Raw genomic sequence first — 22,255 nt, 5'->3', positions numbered from 1 at the left:
TTCCGGAATTTTCCAGGACTTTGCTCCAGCTGTTGGAATGTAGAACTCGGGTTAAGCTAGGTGAAGATTTGGTTCAGTTTTTAGCAGCTCCTAAATTACTGTATACAGGCCGTACTGATTTGGGTCCTTGTTTCCTGTCAGGTTTGACCCAGTTTGCTAGATTTGGCCCAGTTGGGCCGGGCTGCATGCTGGTTCTACAGCAGGCTGTCATCCGTACGCTGTCATCATCAGAGTTGCACGGTGGGAAAGTGCTGCCATGGCATTTTGTAATTTCTATAAGCGGTTCACCACACCCTACTGAAGACAATCACTGTGTCGATCCAAGATGTTTCTCCTGCCTTTTGGTTGTCACATTTTTAAGACACTGATAAATGTAGTTCTCAGCAACTTGAGAAATGTTGCATTTGGTGGAAAGACGCTAGGAAGATGCAGTATTGGTTCCAACTCAAAAGCTGTCCAAAAAGGTTGGCAACCTAATTATGTTGCCTTCATTTATATAGTCAAGCATTGTATGCATTGTGGAGAAAGAAGTCCCAGAATGCATTGCGACAAGCTCAAAAATAAACCCAAGATTGCAGAAAATGTTGGTGAGAGAAATTTTTATAAACTTGTTTTATTCAGGACCGAAAAGTAGGGAGTTAAATGGAAATTCATTCAACTTGTTAACATCAAATGTATAGAAATCAATTGCAAAATAACGTTTATGTTGACAAGATGGTATCAACAGGGTATTTTTGGTCAAACCACAACAGAAGGCAGTTGGATGATGTATTATAATCTGGCCAGAGTCACCACAGCTGTGTGTGTATTCAGATTAAGAGAGATCAGTGTCTTTATTAGAGCTGTATAAACTGAAGAGCCTATATTACTACCTTACCGCTCTCGCTCTCTTTCCCTGTTGTGTGTTATGGCACTGGGTTTTTGCACTGTTTGTTCCAGCTGTCATACATCGCCACTGAAGGGTCAATAAGGTCACCTGTGCCTGGAAGACAGAGGCTTACTGCTTAGTGCAATGATTCCTTTTTAATTCTATAGCTATTGACAATGATATTCTCATGCTGCGATAGTGCCTGTAAATATGTATCTGGATTAGTATCCAGTATACCGGTACTAAAGATGTACCAATAAATATTTCTTATTATTTTAAATTATTAATATAAAATATTATTTTAAAATGTTAATATATATTCTTTTTTATTAAATTATTATTATTTTTTCCAATAATTAACTTCAGGATTTATTTATTTATTATTAGTAAGGGGGAGTTTAACAAAAGTAAAATAACTTTTCACAATGCTGATTTGCGCATTATCAGTGAAGATTAAGTAGAAATATGTTTGTAAAATTATTACAAATATGTTTGTTAAATCTGCATTGCCTTCTATTGACATCTGTTATGACCGTGATCATGCATCCTTGGGCAAATTGACAATTAGATTGTGTTAGGGGTGGTACCTCAGTGACTGTGGCCACCATTCTGAAAATCATCTATCTTCAGGAAATGATGAAGGCCTCTTCTTGCAGTGGGAGCCGTAACCCAGATACAGTATGTAATTTGCCCATACGTACGTGTCTGCTGCGCTCTATATTAAGGCCAAAAGTTCTTCTCATTATCAGAGTCCCTCATTACCTGTTTCTGTCATCTCATGCTCACAGGGATTTGGATTTATACCTGATAATTACCTTCTATATAAAGCGAACCAGAAACGGCCCGAGCGTATACACCTGAAGCGTGCCCCCAAAATGCCTCGACCCAGCACTTGGAAAAATATCGCATGTGTCAAAAAATGAATGATTTACCGTGTGTGAATGAAAAGGGTCACGGTTATGTACACTTAGCCATTTTATTTAGGTCGAATAGATGGTAAGTGATGCACATAATGTGCGCATGTGAGTTCAAAATCTCTTTTTCTAGGCTGTTTTCCATATGGCCATCTTTAATGGACTCGTCATTGCTGCTAATGTATGCAAATTTCAACCTGGTTGCTAATGCAATTACCAAGCCTGCAGTTCCAAGCGCTACCCGATTCAGTTGTTGTTGTTTTTTTCCTCATTGTTTCAGATCGACGCCTTGAGTAAAAGAAGTAAAGAATCAGAGGCTGCTTTCCTCAGCGTGTACAAGAGATTAATCGATGTCCCAGGTATGTCTCAGCTCGCTCTGTGCTGGCTGCTCTCACACAGACACACACACACACAAATGCACTCACACACACTGCTGTAGTGTTTCACTGAGGCGAGAATACTGTAAACACATCAGTCATATTTATGAGACCTCCGTCTCTAGTGTCTAAAACACACATGCGCGCGCGGGCCGTCTTAATGACTTCCACGGCTTTAGAGACCTGCTCCGTTCCGAGCCCCACTCACACGGAGAAACTTGGATTCTAATAAAATCCGCATTCATTGCCCCACAAACACCTTTTAATCTTCTGAATTGGCTTTCTAACGGTGAGATAATGGCCCCCTGATCCTCAGTTTTTATATGGTAATGTTCTGTTGCGCTGATCTTTAATAAGTTAATGGTGCCGCAAAGGTTCATGTGACATCTCGAAGCGTCTTTAGCTCGGCTGCTCAATAGAGTTTTGCTCTAGACTGAAAAAAAGTTCACCAAGGGAGAGTGTGGATAATGTATCAAACCCTGCTTAGGTAAAAGTGCGACCGTTGAGTGTATCGAAAAATCCGGCTTCTGGTTGATCTGAACTTGAGGATTAGTTTGGGAAACCTTCAGACACCCTAACAGTTACACACACACACACACACACACACACACACACATCTAGCTGTTTAGCCCCGCCCACATCTGTTGAGTGACAGGGAGGCAGACAGACAGACAGTGCCGCCTGGGCCTGTTGGAGCAGGTTGGACTGTCTGCCTGCACAACTACTTAGTACATCCCTAAATTACCACAATGCTGCGGTCTGGAGATCCCGGGCCAACTCAACGGCGTGTCTGTGTGTTTGGAAGTGTGTGCATGTGTATTTGACTACCTTTATATGTGTGTATAATGTGTTTTTGAGAGTATACTGTATGTGTGTGTGTGTTGCAGGATGTTGGAGTGGGAGGTCTAGTCTGGGAATGTCTGTTTCTATCTGTGAAATCTGGAGCTTGTCCAGTCCTGTCTATTTGTCTGCGAATGTGATCACAGCTTGACAAATTATCTTGTGATAGTTACACCGGTACACTGTGTAGGCCTGCATGTGTGTGAGCATTGTGGTGTGTGTTAACGGGAATGTTCGGAAGTGTTTTGGGTACCTTTATGTATGCAACATTTAGCTTACTTCACAAGACTGATATATATATATATATATGTGTATATGTATGTGTGTGTGTGTGTGTGTGTGTGTGTGTATGTATATATATATATATATTTAAGTATATATATTTAAAGCTAATTTGCGTCTATTTCTTATTTATTTATTAGGTAACATCCATAATTGTTCATACATATACATATATACACACATTATTTATTTATATATATATATATATATATATATATATATATATATATATATATATAAAAAATAACAGAGACAGAACTCAACCGTAAAGATTTTAATGTTTTAATAATGAACAATTGTGGATGTTACCTAATACTAACACTTTCTCTTCTATTCTATCATTTAAAAAAAAAAAAAAAAAATTAACATGTACTGCGTTAGATTAAACTGAGAAGGGTCATAGCACTTGCATATTGTTGTCCTACTGTTAGTTTAATTGCTTCTATTGTTCTCATTTGTAAGTCGCTTAGTTTGGATAAAAGCGTCTGTTAAATGAATAAATGTAAATATAAGATTTTCTTTTTTTTACTTTGCTCAGTCAGGCAAGTTTTGCCCTGCAAATAGTTTCACTAGCCAACAGAAACATTTCCCCCCTACATTTTTATGAATTAATTTAGAATTTTACTTCAAACTTATTTCAATTTTTTCATGTGTCGTCTTGTTGCTTTTAACTAAAACTATTAAAATCGTTTTCATTAATTTAAATAAAGTAAATATATCTTAAATGAAAATAGAAATTGAAAGCTAAATAGAAATTTTGAAAAAAATAAAAATAATAATAAAAATGCCAAAAGCACATAAGAAAATTGCTAAAACCTAAACTAAACTTAGAATGAAAATATAAAATAAAATCTAATTAAAAAGATTAAGAAATAGTAGTATATTAATAAAATACATAATATATTTTATTTATTTTATTTGCGTTCACACTGAGTTTGAATATTTAGTATAAGAGTGACAAACGAATTTCCTGGTTGTTTACTAACAAATGACAGGAAATAGTACATCCATGTTTCCCATGCCAAAATGCCACTATGATTGTCACCAGGTCAGCCATTGTGAATTCAGGAGTGACTCCTGTATTCTGTTCACACTGTAACAATTATTTTGGGGATTCACTTGTGCAATTAATCAGTAGTCAGTTTAGGGTCATTTTATTGTTTTTTTAATGTTGGTTTTTGCTTTTAGAGATTGAATGTGTGGCATAGATGCTATACTAAAGTAAATTTTAAAACATCTAAACATTCCCACTTGTCCTTTTTAGGTTCTTTTGGTGAGGCCGTCCAACACAGTACTTCAGTTTAGCTTTAGACTGCAACCTAACCGAACGGATTGTGCTTGTGGTGTTGTGTTGTACAGCAAATGACACGCATCCAAATTGATGTGCCTGTGTAAATCAGATTTGAATTGGCTGGTCATTTCGGTCACATGACAGTCACGTTCAGAATTGAGCGACACGCGTGGTCGCCCATCAAGCTGAGTTGAACTGAAATGGCAGTTGCCACGGCTACAAAAGGGAACACACCATGACAGCATATCATTCAGACTTCCTCTTGCAGTTTTTAGATATGACACACTCTCACACACCACACATGCACATCACACATAACACACCCCATCAGCGTTTCCTGTACCTTCAGATGAGAACGAGGGCGAGGGATGTGTGCCGAAAACCACAATCTCGACTGTAGCTTCACATAGGACTTGTACAGGAATGACATGTTTTATTTTAGACTCATATCTGTCAGCTTTTCGTTCTCCGATTTTACTCACACTCGCTCTCTCTCACACTCTCATGTTCCGCAGGGGCTAATAAAATAGTTTGATTACATAATTAACTTGGCTGTCTCATTAAGGAAAATCAACGGGAACAGGGCCATAATTAGTCATATAGCAATTAGCATTTGAGGGGGACAGACAGTGATGAAAAAGCGTGTGTGTGTGTGTGTGTCAGAATGTCTTGGTCCTTCAGTGCGGAGAGGCTGGCCCCGGTCCCACACCACCGCTGCGCTCGACCCCGCTTTCACTTAACATCGCCTTCCATTTATGAAAGCAACAAATTAACACCCTGCCAAATATGAATTACTATAACTTCTTTTACAACCTGCTAATCTGAAATTCCAGCAGCTGGTGGTGTATTTTGGTGGCTTTTTCTGACATCAATTATGAAACTATGATGGTTATCAGGATTTGATCGAATGGACTAATTTGTCAGCCTAATTGTTTTCTTTTTTAGAATTATTTTATTAGAAATATACATATATATTTTTTGGTATTTTAAATACAAGATACAATTTTTTATTACTTCTATTTTTGTAGATCATTTTAAAAAAAACATTTTTATTTTGTTTTATTTGACTGAGAATGCAAGGGCCCTTAGTTTACTGTGGTGGTTCCACTGATTTTAGATTATTCATTGTTTTTAAGTTTTAACATTTAAGGGACAAGTATAATTGATTTAAAATATGATTAATATGTTTTCTCAATTTAAAAAGAAATCAGGTTAAGTTGTTTTTTTGTGAACATCGAGTAAATATTGTGTTTTAGTGCATCTTTGTTTTTAATCACTGTTGTTAGTGTCATGTTCCAGCAGCAAATTAGAATTACCATGGTACGTGTCCAGAAAACACAGTACACGGTACTTGCATGGTCTCTGTCCAAAATCAGTGATAATACCATGTCTTTTTGGTGCTTTTTTGTTATTGTTATTTAACAGAGCAGAATTTAAACCGAGGCGCTGGAGCGCAGTGTGGATTTATTGGCGTGTTTTGGCTTGGTTTGTTTTTCTAGTTAACATTTTTAGCTGCGGTTGGCAATCCGCAAAAATGCAAAAACACTTTTAGGTATTTAATGAAGCTGCACACTGCGCATAGACAAACCAGCACTGATCTCTATACACAGCTCTCACTGACTGAATCAAACCTTTGACCTGCTCTGAACGCGGTGCACACGATATTCTGAACTGTAGTGTGTGTGGATGTGTTTCAGATCCTGTTTCGGCTTTGGAGGCAACTCAGCAACTCCAGGTGACTGGTCGGAAGATGCACGACTTAGAGACAGAAAACCAGAGGCTCAAAGATACACTACAAGAGTACGAACGTGAAATTGCAGAGGTTAAAAACCAAGGTAAACAGCCCAGTTTTCAGTGCTGCTTGAAATTATGGCCAAAAAAATAATAATAAATATTTCACAAAACTAAATATGTAGAACTTTCTCCGCATATAAAAGAAATGAGTAACACTTTAGTTTAGGGTCTAATTCTCACTATTAACTAGATGCTTATTAGCAAGCATATTATTAGGATATTGGCTGTTTTAATGTTGTTTTAAGCACATATTAATGCTTTATTCAGCATGGCCATATTCTACATTCTACTCTTGATCCTATCCAATACCTAAACTTAACAACTACCTCACTAACTACTAATAAGCATTAATTTTAAAAAAGTTTATTGAGGCAAAAGTCGTAGTTAGTAGTTAGTTAATAGTGAGAGTTGGACCCTAAACTAAAGTGGGACCAAGAAAGGTTACCAAATGTAATTCGTATGATGTAACTATGGCCAAAAAAAAAAAAAAAAAAAATTTTATATATATATCGGGTGGACATATTTTCCATATATTGGATATATTTTCACACGCGTATGCGCACGCACACACACACACACGCACATGTCACGACATGGAAGTTAAATGCTCTTTGTAAGCATTCTCATTTTGTAAAACAGGGTTTTTCTGTATCTAGTCAAGTTGGCAGGCCGAATAAGTGTACCCACATAGACGGGGCCCTATTTTTGTTCGAATGAGCTGTAGTCATCTGAGCTCTATTTCTGTCCCTCTGCTGTTTCAGCCAGACATGTTTCCTGGTTTTTCTTTTTTTAACGTAAACAACGGGGAAAGATCCCTCCCTCACGGTCTGTGGAATTCCCCTAATCGATGCAGTCCAATAACTGCAGTATTTCATTTGTCCTGCACCAGCCGTAGGAACCACCACGTGCGACCTCTCTCACGCAGACACGCGTATACGTGTACACACGTGTGTATTCTACACACTGATCTTTCTCAGGTCAGTGATCCTCCAGTCTCCCAGTGTTTAAAGTCCAGTTTAGCATTTAAGGGTCTAAAAGGGCTCTTGTGGGACTGCTGCTCATTGATTATGTGTCAGCGCTGAAGTGCTGGAGTTTAAATCACCGCAGATGGCTGTGCAGGAGACGGAGAGAGGAGGAAAAAGCTCTCTATCAGGGATATTTTTGTGTGGATGTGTGTGTGTGTGTGTGTAGGCATGCAAACACACACATTTTTCTATCATGGTGGGGACTTTCCCTTGACTTCTGTTTTTTTTATTTATACTGAGCTAATGAAATTTTCGATCCTCTTACCCTACACCTAATCACAAATACAAGCCTCTCGGAAACAGTTTAACATTTTCTTTAAATGAACATTTCACCCTAAAATAAAAATTGTCATTATTTACTTTATTTTATCCTCATGCAATTTCAAACTTGTATGTCTGTCTTTCTTCTGTTGAACGCAAAGCAAGCAATTTCAAAGAATGTGCTGGTCACTCTTTTCAATGCAATTACAATGAATTGGGTTTTGAGCTTCCGGGCTTCAAAAATGATGCAGAGGCACCATAAAAGTATGATAAGAGTGGTTCATATGATTCGTGGTGGATTTACAGTCTTCTAAAGTCATACTGTAGCTTTGGGTGAGAAACAGACTGAAATATAAAACATTATTCATTGATAATCTTCCCTCCAGTGGGCTGTTACAGTACCTTGAAAACTGTTCAGACTGGATCATCGAGTCTGATTTTCAGTGAGAAATTACTTAAATTTCGGTTTGTTTTCACACAAAGCTGTCAAACGGCTTCAGAAGACTTGGATTATAGTCGTATGAACTACTTTTATGATACTTTTATAGTTTTTTGGTGCTTTTGTGTCCTTTTGAAGCTTCAGTCCCCATTCATTGTAATTGTCACAGTCTTCATTGCTCCTTTTGTCTTCCGTGAAAGAAAAAGTTTCAAGATTTTTCATTTTGGGTGAATTGTTCCTTAAGGCGGTTTTCCTCTTGGCTGATTTCAGGTTTTACTGTCCTTGGGGGCCATTTGGCCCCCACAATGTTGACAAAAACTAAACCAAACACATCCATAGGCCTCCACTGTCTGTCTTTATAATGCCCTCTCTTTCTCTCTTACAGAAGTCACTATTAAAGCACTTAAAGAGAAGCTGGAGCAGTATGAGCGTTCTCTACAGGACAAGAACACAGAGGAAGCTCTCGATCAAAACCAGGACCGATCAGAAAGAGAACAGAGGGAAAGCAGAGGGGAAAACCTTCCTAACAACTATGCAGACCAGGAGAGGTTAGCCTGACCATTGCACAAATCCAATACTACATTAATCATAATGTTTATGTTATGAATTCATAGGCTGTGTTTTAAAACCAAGTAACCGAGTGAGCTGTCTGCCTAGACAGCAATTTTGAGCATCATAGGTGCGTTGAAATGATGTGCTGAAAAACTGAATCAGCAAAGAAATCATAACAAGATTATGAATGCAGAGCTAGAAAAACAACATTTTCAGCTTTTTTAGGCATCATAGGTTCAACACTAAATTTAGATACAATTTTTGTGAATCATAGTGCCTTTGTAACTAAATTCTGTATTCAAGGCAACATTTTCCGCCATGATAGTTGCGCTGAATGTGTCTGGATCAAAACTAAAACCATCAAAAAAACATTTTTGTTTCTTAAAATAAAATAAATGTTAACTGAAAAAAACAAAAAAACAAAATGTTTTATTACAGCTAGGTGCCAAGGCAACATTTCTCATAACTAGATGTATAACTAAAACTGAAATGTAAAAAAAAAAAAAAGTAATAAAAATGAAACCAGATTAAAACTTAAACTAAAATTTAAATAAAAAAGAAAAATATAAATACTAACATTTTGAACTAATTCAAAATATTAATACAAACTTGAATAGTATCTCAATGATGCCAAAATAACATTAATCTGGATAGGCAGCTCACTTTGAAAATATAGCTATACGTCTGCATCGGAAATATTAAGTCATTAAAGGGTTAGTTCACCCAAAAAATGAAAATTCTGTCAATAATTAATCACCCTCATGTCGTTCCAAACCCGTAAGAGCTTCGCTCATCTTCAGAACACAAATTAAGATATTTTTGATGAAATCCGCGAGCTTTCTGAACCATCCACAGACTGCAACATGATTACCACGGTCAAGCTCCAGAAAGGCAGTAAAGACATCATTAAAATAGTCCATGTGACTACAGTGGTTCAACCTTAATGTTATGAAGCAATGAGAATACTTTTTGAGCGCAAAAACAAACAAAAATAACGACTTAATTCAACAATCTATTCTCCTCCGTGCCAGTCTGCTACGCGATTCATGTAAGCACCATCACGCATACATGTGATCATGTGATCGTGCTTTTTGAATAGCCCAACAAAGTGGCAGGGAAGAGAGGAGAGTTTGTTGAATAAATTTATTTATTTTTTTCGCACAAAAAGTATTCTCATCACTTGATAAACTTAAGGTTGAGCCACTGTAGTCACTCTGACTATTTTAACGATGTCTTTACTACCTTTTCATCAAAAATATCTTAATTTGTGTTCCGAAGATGAAAGAAAGTCTTACGGGGTTGGAACAACATGAGGGTGAGTAATTACTGACAGAATCTTCATTTTTGGGTGAACTAACCCTTTAAACGTTAAAAACGTTTGTATTGTACCGCAGCATTAATGTTACTGCTGTCTTTACATTACCGTAATATATTTTTGGAAACAGTTGTTTTAATTGTTCTCTGTATGTCTCTATGCAGTCAGCCACAGCAGAGCCAGGACAGCAGGACAGAAGACTTGGACATGAAAACGCAGTCCTTACAAACAGGTTTGCTAATGCATTCACCGTCAGGTTATGCGTTTTTGCAATTACATACATGTACTTTAAATTTTAAGCCTGTTTTCCTGACATTTGTTGCACAGCACTTGAAGCAACTCAGGCAGAACTCCACGAACTGAAGACAAAATACGATGAAGAATCCACAGCAAAGTGAGTAACCATTTTATAATTCTGACGGGACGTTTGCAGGAGACGGTTTGGGATTAGCGCTGAAATGGCTCGTATTTCCCCTTCTGTATTTCCTCGACTGTCTGCTAGGCGTGCTACATCTTTGTCTCACCTTTGCACACACATTTACCCACATTTGCGTGTCCATACAGACACAGACAAACACACACACACACACACACCTTTGATCCACACCAAAACAGTTTATAATCCTACTGCAGACAGGTTTGATTATGGGGGAAAACACAGTGTGGTGAAATCACACCTTCATTCATGGACAAGTTTTGATATTCAATAGTCCTCACATCCCGCCCATGCTGCCTTCATGGCTACACGAGACTGAATAATGGATGACACAATCCTCAACTCGCACGGATGCTCTGAGTGATTCTCTGAGTATCCAATAATGACGGGATTTGTACCATCGACTGACATTTTGTAGGCGGTGAATCAGTGTGTGCATACTTGCTCAAATGCGCCTTTTGTTTGCACATTGTGTCTGTTCGCCTTGATCTGGGTCATGCGTGTGTGTTTGTGTGCGTCTGGATGTGTGCGTTCCTCCGCTTGCTCTCCCTGTCATGTGGTCGGGGTTAGGTGGCAATTTCCTTGTCTCGCTGTCACTGAGGAATGCATCCTGTTGCAGAGTACACTCGCTGCGGGCTGTTTCGGCGCTGCTCGATGCGCTGGGAGTGGCGTAATTACACTACCTGTGATCAAACCAAACCCTGCCATGCCAGACCCCCAGCACTGCAACTCTGAAGTAAAAAAAGACACTTTTTTTTTTTTTTAGCTCAGAAACCCACCATGGTGAGCTGCCGCCGAACCGGAAGGTCACGGCAAGGTTCATTTGAGGAAAAGATATGCTTCTGATTCCACAAGCATTGCAGATGCAAAACTAACAATAAATCTCACTCTCATGCTTGTGCACAAATTTTTGAATATGACTGTGTACATGCAAACAAGAAAATGCATTGTGACGTTCAGTAACATTGGCCTGTTTCCAATCCGCCTGGTCTCTCCTGGGGACTCTTTCAGAGACTGTGGCAGGTAAAACGTTTCCACTCCATTAGATTTCTTATCTGCTTCTCATCCTGATGCTCCAGCTTTCATTTATTAGCTTTTGCTTTGGTGCTTTCTTTTTGTTTCTGAACTAAGACAATATATTGGAATTGATTTTGCTGTTGATATAAAATTAAACTACACATTGTTGATATCACAATTCATTGTGAATGAGAGGGTAAATATAAAAGATATAAAGTCTTTTTTACGCAAATAGCAAATATAGTGCTACACCGTGTCCTAACCAGCTGTTTCCATGATGTGACAGTATATCAGAAGACATTTAAATATTTGATGTCAAATTTTGTTGAGCCAGATTTTGAACCCAATGAAGAAACCAAGCAATCGATACGATAAAGTCCTCGTTGTGACGTGGTTTGTTGTATTCATTTCTGATCCATAATTTATATATAAAGGTGTTGTATATATAGGTGTTGTTCAGTTATTGTTCAGTTATTGAACTTTTTTGTGCCATTTTATATATAATAAATAATTAAATATTGCTTTTATGGCTTTGTTGGTCAAATCATTGAATACATCTTTTGTTTAATTAATAAACAAAACATTATCTTTATTACTAATAATTTTAAGTAGATTACTGACTTACTGTATTTATGTTGCCAAACAGATTTGAAATGACCCTTTTTAACCATTTCAGATAGTTATAAAGCTAATATAAATATAAAGCTACATATGAAATTTCATCAAAGGACTAAACATTTTAGGTATTTTGCTACTAGTAAGTGGCAGTGGTTTTGGTCTATGTACATATGCTGTGTGTATATACTGTATATATATATATATATATATATATATATATATATATATATATATACAGTGAGGAAAATAAGTATTTGAACACCCTGCTATTTTGCAAGTTCTCCCACTTAGAAATCATGGAGGGGTCTGAAATTGTCATCGTAGGTGCATGTCCACTGTGAGAGACATAATCTAAAAAAAAAATCCAGAAATCACAATGTATGATTTTTTACCTATTTATTTGTATGATACAGCTGCAAATAAGTATTTGAACACCTGAGAAAATCAATGTTAATATTTGGTACAGTAGCCTTTGTTTGCAATTACAGAGGTCAAACGTTTCCTGTAGTTTTTCACCAGGTTTGCACACACTGCAGGAGGGATTTTGGCCCACTCCTCCACACAGATCTTCTCTAGATCAGTCAGGTTTCTGGGCTGTCGCTGAGAAACACAGAGTTTGAGCTCCCTCCAAAGATTCTCTATTGGGTTTAGGTCTGGAGACTGGCTAGGCCACGCCAGAACCTTGATATGCTTCTTACAGAGCCACTCCTTGGTTATCCTGGCTGTGTGTTTCGGGTCATTGTCATGTTGGAAGACCCAGCCTCGACCCCTCTTCAATGCTCTAACTGAGGGAAGGAGGTTGTTCCCCAAAATCTCGCAATACATGACCCCGGTCATCCTCTCCTTAATACAGTGCAGTCGCCCTGTCCCATGTGCAGAAAAACACCCCCAAAGCATGATGCTACCACCCCCATGCTTCACAGTAGGGATGGTGTTCTTGGGATGGTACTCATCATTCTTCTTCCTCCAAACACGTTTAGTGGAATTATGACCAAAAAGTTCTATTTTGGTCTCATCTGACCACATGACTTTCTCCCATGACTCCTCTGGATCATCCAAATGGTCATTGGCAAACTTAAGACGGGCCTTGACATGTGCTGGTTTAAGCAGGGGAACCTTCCGTGCCATGCATGATTTCAAACCATGACGACTTAGTGTATTACCAACAGTAACCTTGGAAACGGTGGTCCCAGCTCTTTTCAGGTCATTGACCAGCTCCTCCCGTGTAGTTCTGGGCTGATTTCTCACCTTTCTTAGGATCATTGAGACCCCACAAGGTGAGATCTTGCATGGAGCCCCAGTCCGAGGGAGATTGACAGTCATGTTTAGCTTCTTCCATTTTCTAATGATTGCTCCAACAGTGGACCTTTTTTCACCAAGCTGCTTGGCAATTTCCCCGTAGCCCTTTCCAGCCTTGTGGAGGTGTACAATTTTGTCTCTAGTGTCTTTGGACAGCTCTTTGGTCTTGGCCATGTTAGTAGTTGGATTCTTACTGATTGTATGGGGTGGACAGGTGTCTTTATGCAGCTAACGACCTCAGACAGGTGCATCTAATTTAGGATAATAAATGGAGTGGAGGTGGACATTTTAAAGGCAGACTAACAGGTCTTTGAGGGTCAGAATTCTAGCTGATAGACAGGTGTTCAAGTACTTATTTGCAGCTGTATCATACAAATAAATAGTTAAAAAATCATATATTGTGATTTCTGGATTTTTTTTTTTAGATTATGTCTCTCACAGTGGACATGCACCTACGATGACAATTTCAGACCCCTCCATGATTTCCAAGTGGGAGAACTTGCAAAATAGCAGGGTGTTCAAATACTTATTTTCCTCACTGTATATATATATATATATATATAGATTTGTGCTTTATACATCCAATTTTGCCTAAGCCTGGATCCAAGGATTCATCGTTATCTTGTTGTTGTGATTGCTGACTTAATGAGGTTACGTGATTCTGTGCATGTGTCTTTGGTAGGGGATAAAGGAATCCCGCCCCCATCTAAGAGCCCTTTCCTGGCCTCAGGGTTTTACATGCTCCGTTAGCTCAGTTCATCTACAGTGACAGTAGGTGGATCTCAACGGGAAGGGTTTAGAGACGTTTGTGTGTATCGTATCGCGTAGTTAAATAAACATAAGAATGTGTCATGCTCCACAGTGCTCCAGTAATAAGCGAATGAGAAAGGAAATCCCTCGGCGGGCAGTTGTTCTGCCTTTGATGCGGGCGGTTAGCTCTGGGTGTTCAGCAGGTATGGACAGAAAATCCATAACGTTGATCGATCATCCCCCATATGAACCGTGGAGATGTTTGCGGTCGCGCTTATTGAAAGACTGCATGTGTTAAACTTAATGTGGAATCAAATAGAATGGAATAACGATTTAATGTATGCTATTGTACTTTTTTTACTTTTTCAGCCTCTAAAGCGACTTTTCTTTCCTGCTGATGTTATCAAGGCAATATGGGCGGAGAAAACTGTGATATTAATCATTGAAATCTCAACCTGACATGTTTTTTGATGGATAGAAGAGTTACTACTTTTTTAATCCAGTTTTCACCCTTTTAACATGCAATTTTTCTTGAACTAGTCAGTCCAGTAACATCATTCCTATTTTTGTCTCTCATATTCCTTCCTGTCGTCTCACCCTCCCCTTCCTCTTTTTCTTTTTTAGTTCATTCTGAAGGAAGGATGGTATCAGCTGCAAAGAGAGTGTGTATTTGGTGGCGTGTGTGTGTGTGTGTGTCTTGGGTTCAGGGTGAAAAGAGGAGCAGGGTTCAGTCGAGCGTAATAATGGAATGCTTCAATTCGCTTCACTGTTTGTATGCGACCTCTCTCTCCCTTTTTCTCTCTCTTTTCCCCTCCCCCAACGCCCTCCCCCACTATCCCTCCCCTCCCAGACGTGTTCACGGTGGAATGTCCGCCTTTCTCACAGGCCCGCGAGGTGTCTGTCGTCCCAGCCATCTATCTTGTTCTTTCTCTCTCTCGCTCTCTCTCTCTTAGGGCTCTGTGTTGTGCTGAAATTTTAATCCGGTTCTTTTTCTTTTCCAGCCCAGACTCTCCTCTCATCCCTCCTCAGGACCTCCTCATTAACGTCCTGCCAGTTACAGTAACTACAGCTGGCACAGACACGGGCATCAGCCCATGCATGCCCACGCAAACACACGCCAGTGCTGAGATGAAAAAATTATAAACAACGTACCTTGTTCATATTTAACGTATATAGTTCGTATTTAACGTATATATCAATTTTTAACTTATTGTGTTCACATTTTACTCCACTTATTTGTATTTAATTTAATTGAATATTTTTGTATTTAAAATATTTTATTTGTAATGTTGTTGTCGTGTTTAACTCATAATTTTTTACTTAATGTCCTCAAATTATTTGGATTTAATATTGAATTCAACAATCATATTTAGCTAGACTTATCTCAGTTTTTTTTTTAACTTTATGTTTCCGTATTTTCTCATTTAAACTAACATTTTAAAATTTTAAAATTTAAATTAAGTATTTTTTTATGTATTTAACTCGACCTATTTTTATTTAACCATTTAACTAAATTGTTCACCCAAAAATGAAAATTGTCCCATAATTTACTCACCCTCAAGCCACCCAAGGATATTTTTTAATAAAACTCCTATTGTGTTTGGCTGAAAGAAGAAAGTCTTTTTAAGTATTTAACGAAATATTTAACTCGACATTCCTACTTAACCATTTTTTTGTTATTATATTATATAGTTATATTATATTATATTATTATATAGCTATATTATATATATTATATAATTATATTTGTACATTCATATATTTTTATATTAATTCAACATTTTCACATTTAACTCCAATGTATTTGTGCTGAATGTTTTTCGTATTTGACTTAACATATTCAGATGCACCTCAACATTTAGATATCTAACGTTTATGTATATTTTCATATGTAGCAATTTATCATAAGCATAGTTAACACTTTCAACACATAGTTAACACATGTTTTTGTAGTAATCAAAGTGGAAAAATACGTAATGTTTATTACCTCGGGCAGTTTTAGCAATCGCAAGGCTCAGGGTTGAGTCTGTCATGCTGTGTGGCCTGTTGTGCTTGTTCCCAGCGTGGTTAAACTCTCTCTGGTTTTCCCTGACTGAATTGGAAAGAAACAACATGCAATTAAAGTTGTTTCTCCTGCGCTGAAAGTGGCAGGTTGGGTTTTGCAGTGTGTCCTTTACGAGACAAATGGGCAGTAGATTTTAGCTTACAGAAATAGCAGCCGTGTGTGAGGCCTGTGGAATTGTGTGTGTGTTTGTGCGGATGTTGGATCGCGAGTGTGTGCCTAGGTGGAGATGTGTGCATGTGTTAAAAAGAGAGAGAAATGGAGAGAGACGGAGTGAATTTCTGTTTGTGGTTTATGTGGGCTCTGCGTATATGTGTGTGAGATGTAAACCGTGGAGAAGTGCACTGGGCCAGTGAGCTGGTGCAGTCAGTGTTCTGGCATGCAAGAGCTGTGCACACGAATTTCATCGGCTCCTGGTGACATGACAGTCCCCACGGGCTCGCCGCGACCGCAAGTGTGCGTGTTCGCCTGTGAACACACCTTCAGATCCTTTTGTCTGTGCATCCTGTGATGTTACATGCACTGACTCGGATTAACAGCGCAGTTTGATTCCCTTCAAATCCAGGCAGAAGAGCAACGTCAGGCCTGTTCGCACCTCTCAGCCTTTTTCGTCTCTGCATCCAGCGTGTTTTGCTTGACAGGGTCTCTGCTGTGCTGTTGGTTGTGTGACATTTCAGAGGGTGGATTTTTGCTCTGTCTGATCCATTTGTCTGTACTCCCATCAGTCTGGCAGGTTTTGAATTACTGCGGGGAGCACAAAGGACCTCATCCTACCCACCTGATTTATCTGCACAGATCTACGCTCGCTGGCTGAGTGCAAAGAAAACATTTCATCTGTGTCAAGCAAGACATTTCGCCTTACCAGAAGCTCTTACATTGTTCCCTGATATTTCCACCGTATTGTGCAGATGTATTGTACAACAATCCAGCTTTTTTCAAATAGAGCCCTGTACACTAGTATAAACTAGCATGATTAGCTAAGCTAATTTGACTTAGCACTATTGCTCAAACTTATGGTTATGGGGTTTTCTAAACCACAGACCTTAAGCATTAAACACTGTTGAGTAATTCTACTAGTACCATTTGTAATAGAAATACAAATTATACCTCAAATCATGCAGTTCTATTACTTTTTTCAGCAATAAAACTTGTGTTTTTCATCTGAAGGTGGATAAAACTATTAAAATATATAAAACAATATTTGTAGATCAGAATATCATAGAGATTTGAGTTGTTTTTTTGGTTTTTTTTACTTGGGCCAGTAGGTAACTACCCTTGCAGCCACTCTTTTTCTTCATTTTTTTCAAAGATTCAAATGTTTGTGTATTATACTTGACATTTTAACTATTTGATACGCAGCGTTTTTGTATGTAACTCAGTATTTTTATATTAAGGAATGTGTCTTATGCATAGTCAACATTTTCACACTTTACTTATGGTTAAATGTTTTCTGAGCCACAAACCTAGTATTAAACCTTAATATTAATCATTGGTAACATTGCTATAAACACAAATGATACCTCAAATCAAGCAACTTGTAGAGGACTATTGCTTTTCTGAAAGCCCAAACTTTGCGATTCTCATCTGGTGGTAAAAAAAAATATCCCATAGAAAGAGGTAGCAGACCAGTATCTATGGATCAGAATAATATGGAGATTTGGGGTTGTGATATTTTAAAACGCCTCATATTTCCTTCAGAAAATGTAAAAATCTAGCTATTGGTGAGGTTGAATAACTCGGTTGAATTTGAATAACAACATTAGTAGTTAATTTACTCCAAAACAAAACTCTTGAAAACTCCTTTGGAGATGATTATACACCTGTGTGATTGCTGTCAAGAAAAAAATTGGGTCGTTGATGTTTGTTGTTTTGAGAGTTAGGTGAGGAATGACACTTCTGAGAACGAGCTTTTTTATCTCCTGGAGGTCAGACACTCAACAAGAGGAGAAAAAAAATCAAACCCCGAGGGTTTTCTTACTACCCTAGCCTTCAAAAGGTTAAGAGAGGATGGGAGGACAAAAAATAAAAACCCAGCAGGATAAAGCCCACACTGGCTCCATAAGATAGGGGCCAAATGGAGAAAGAGAGCAAAATGGAAATCTAATGGGCTAAATCTGTGAAATGTCGTACCAGCCCAGGGGGATTTGAGCCGCAGCAGAAACAAAGACACTGGGGAGAGAGCGAGCGAGAGTGAGTTCGAGCAAGACGGGAGAGAAAGAGAGAGAGAATCGCCTGAAAGAGTTGAATTACAGCCAGAGGATGCATGTAACCTGGACCTCTCTCTCGCTAGCTTCGCCCGAGCGCCGAGTTAACCTCCCCTTTCTGACAGCCATGCTGGATGGAAAAGGTCAGAATCAAAGCAGCTGGTTCTCATAATTTATCAGGCCCGTGACGACCAAACACAATAATCAAAAGCAGTAAGTGTTTAATACGCTCTATTCATCAGCGGTAGCTCGTAGAATAACAAAAGAAGTCATGTTTATATGTTCCTGGATTACGTTCACAGTGTTTTTTCTTTGGACTTTCCCACATTGTTGCGTGTTCATATGTAGATGAAATAATCCCAATAAATTATCTCGCAGATAACCTTTGGCCCCCGGTCCGAGGTGAAGAAGAACATGCCGTTTTTGAAGGCTGAGCTCCGATGGGAGCTTGTCTTACGCAGTTCTCGTCCTTATCTTTTCATCTTTAAAGGGGACATATCATGAAAAACTGTTGTTTTTTTTGTTTTTTGGACTTTTGAAATAAAAGTTCAGTGTACAATGCTGATACACTTCCTTAGTCCACTTGAAACATCTAGAAACATTTTACAAAGTTGCAGATTTGTGAACTACATTAGAACACAGAAATCCGCCAATCGCAACAGGTCTAATTTGCATGTATAATTCTTGAAGATACAGTAGCGAAAACAGCCTGTTTAAATATAAGGGTCAGAGAGAGGGCGTAACACTAAATTAAGATTGTTTTCAGTGCAAGAAACCTTGACTAACACAAGTGGATTCAGGGAAAAGAAATACTGCGAAAGTGTCGAATATGGCCCCTTTAAGGTCATCATTTAATGTGTTTTTACAGTGGGGCCCATAAAGGAGGGAGTGAACACGAGCTGACGAGAGCAAAAATGAGTAGAGATTAGGTTATGTAGGTTTGCAATAGTGTGTGTGTGAGCGAGAGAAAGAATGAGTGCCTCTTTACACTGTATTTAAGAGGGATTGTATTTTTTGTATTCTGTGCCATGACGAGATCATGACACTGTTAATGCATAAAATAAACCTCTGATCTGCAGTCGTTAGGTTTAAAGGAGTATTATATTCCATAATTCCCAAATCTATGCTGATCTAACATTTATTTAATGATTTATATTTAACTCTTTGGGTTTGGTAAAGCTCAGAGGAAAAAAAAAACTAGCTTAATATATATTTTACTGTAATTATTAACTACGTTATATTGAATATTTTCATTTTTGAAGTCAAAGTGAGCATATTTGTGAACAATTCATCTGTGCACATTATTCTAAATAATAAATCACAGGTTATTTTAATAGCTTTTTAGGCATTGTTTTTAGCTCCATTCTGTTGTGTAACACCCATTTTTCACAGTCCAATTAATTCCCTTTGGATAACCTCAAGTCTCGTCCTACCTTTTTTTTTTCTTGTTAAATATCCTGTTTCACTCAGAAATGTCACATTACAGAAATAAAATGGGTTGTGAATAGGGTTTCACATTGACGTTAGAGAGCCATCATAATTGGAGTGAATAATTATGTTTCAATAACAATTTGAAACATAGTATTTTCACAGCGCTCTTCACTTTCAGCCACAATGAAACTCCAACGCTGCATCATCCATGAGACGCCGGAGTCACGCGCTTAAAAGTGCGCACAAAGCTGAGTTAAGCTCATCTGAATCATTAAACCAAATCGCCTCTAATTAAGCTTGGCTGTTGAATTAATTTCAGCTGTGCTTGACTCCTCTCAGTTTGCAGTCACATGGTCAGAAATGTCAATGGGAGAACCGTTCGAGAGGAGAGTACAGTGGGTGACAGAAATAATGCAAGTGCTTTTATCAAATTAAGAGCTCAGTATGTGGGATAACAAGTTTCACTTGATGAAAGATAATGTGTTGGTTGAATACTTTGTCTGTTTCAGATCTGGCTTCAAGCATCAGCTTTGCTGCTTCAAGTGTAAACACTTTGAGTTTGGTAGAGATAATGGTACAAAATCAAACAGAAACTGCTACATTGAGTAGTAGCCTAGCAGTTAGCACACATGCTACAACACAATATTGTGTGTGATCATTTTGAGATTGTGTAAACGTGTGAGATGTTAAATATTGTGTCACAAAATTAAACAAAAATGCTTTGAGTTTGGTTATGTGGCAAACAATATAAATATATAAATGATTAAATGTAAATATCAAACAAAAACAGCTACATAGGAGTACTAGCATAAAGGTGCTGTCACATTTACCATTGTTTAGCAAATTTTCGCAAGCAAAATCCAATTATTTCAGTAGGAATCCACTTGATCTGGAATTTCGCGTAAGGTGCAAGAATTCCTCTCACAGATTTCGCAATGGGTTCAAGTTGGTCATGCAGATTCACTGTGTTGACCAACAGAAAGCTGCTTGATTTGTACGAGCTGCGCTTCGTACATTGCTAGACTACAACACATTATGTTGTGCAAAACGCTTTGAGTTTGGTAAGAGTTGTTACAAAATCAAAAAAAAAAAAAAAGCTGTAGTCTAGCTGTTCTGTTGGCACACGTTACAACACGTTATCACGTGTGAATGCTTTGAATTTGGTTAAGATAGTGGTACAAAATTAAACAAAAACAGATTTGTTGAAGCTGTAGCCTAGCGGTTAGCACATCTGAGCTGTAAATGTTAAGTATGCAGTGGGAAACCATCTGAAAGATAATGAAACATTTGAAAGTACATGTTATATGCAAAAGGTTATTTATTCAGAATATACTGGCAACAAATTGTCATCAATAAAGAAAGGCACTTTTTAATGTAATTACATTTAGCAACAGGCATGCTAACCAGCTAAACCTTAATACAGCCTTGACTATGGATTTGGATCACAGTGTTTTCAAGAAACTTGTATTCCCAATCACTTCTGTCCCCTTTTCTCCATTCTCATATTAATAACAGTTCATTTACCAGAAGAGTTAGCAATGGGAAGACTTTTGTAATTTTTCCAGACAGAAGGATCAGTGTTTGAAAGCTGTTTTTGAGTGACAAAACTACACTCATTTGAGATGAATGTTTAATGGGTACATAAAGTACTGTTAACCTTTATTGAAAGCAGTTGTGTTTACACACCTAAGCCATGCCATTTGCTGGGCTGAGCCGTGCGCTAGCAGAATTGAGAATATTATATCAGATTAGTGTGCATTAAAAGGAGTCTGAGGCCTATATTAGTGTAATCCCTCTGTTTTAACCTGGGCTTGTCCATGTGGCTGAGCCGTGAACCCACTGCTGGGCTACACAGCTCACAGTCCAGCGGATTACTGTGAAATCGAGAGGGCTTAATGGCCCTGCGTGCGCGCTGTAGTGTGTATGTGTGTGTTTGTCAGTGTGCATACGGGTGAGTGTGCAAGTGTTCACATGCATGACGGGGTTATGGAAGTCCAACTGAAATGGCTGATCTTAATACAACAACACACACATATCCAGATGTTTTCATGATGAATGCCCTCACAAACACATCTAGCCGCTCATAATTGCATACGCACACACGCAAGCGTCTCAGAAGTGAGGCAAGATGCTGATTACCCATTTTATGTTGATGTGAGGTCTTCTGTTCCACCTGGTCCATTCTTTACATGACCCATTTTATTGCATTGCGATATGTTGCATCACTGTGTTTTACTGCAACAAATCTGCGCTACCATTTCCCTCCTGCCTGCGTAAGTAATGTGCGCTTTCATTTTTCAGGGCCAATGAGATTGAAGCGGTGATGACAGATTTGGAAAGAGCCAATCAGGTAAAGGCCATATTCCTCATGGAAAAGTGACTCGTATTTCTATTGTATGCAAATCTAAAACACAGTAACAGCTTGTTTAGGTTTTTATTAATACCTCCAGTCTAATGGACTGTACAGAAGTTGCCGTGCT

General features: G+C 38.3%; 1 protein-coding gene across 9 annotated transcripts in view; it reads left to right on the top strand.

Annotated features, from left to right (window-relative positions):
- Nucleotides 1-22,255, top strand: part of cux1a (cut-like homeobox 1a) — a 117,678-nt gene that overhangs the window by 61,214 nt on the left and 34,209 nt on the right. For all 9 annotated transcript variants that reach the window (XM_084104274.1, XM_084104273.1, XM_084104269.1 and 6 more), the window contains exons 4-9: nt 2,063-2,141; nt 6,270-6,407; nt 8,477-8,639; nt 10,123-10,190; nt 10,286-10,352; nt 22,077-22,125. In XM_084104274.1, the coding sequence (XP_083960400.1) occupies nt 2,063-2,141; nt 6,270-6,407; nt 8,477-8,639; nt 10,123-10,190; nt 10,286-10,352; nt 22,077-22,125 (564 nt within the window). The remainder of the gene's footprint in view (nt 1-2,062; nt 2,142-6,269; nt 6,408-8,476; nt 8,640-10,122; nt 10,191-10,285; nt 10,353-22,076; nt 22,126-22,255) is intronic.

The sequence above is a fragment of the Abramis brama genome (genome assembly GCF_963993115.1).
Source record: "Abramis brama genome assembly, chromosome: 25".
In the NCBI taxonomy this organism is placed as follows: Eukaryota; Metazoa; Chordata; class Actinopteri; order Cypriniformes; family Leuciscidae; genus Abramis; species Abramis brama.
Note: the sequence above shows the minus strand (reverse complement) of the source record. Positions and strands in the feature narration are given on the sequence as shown.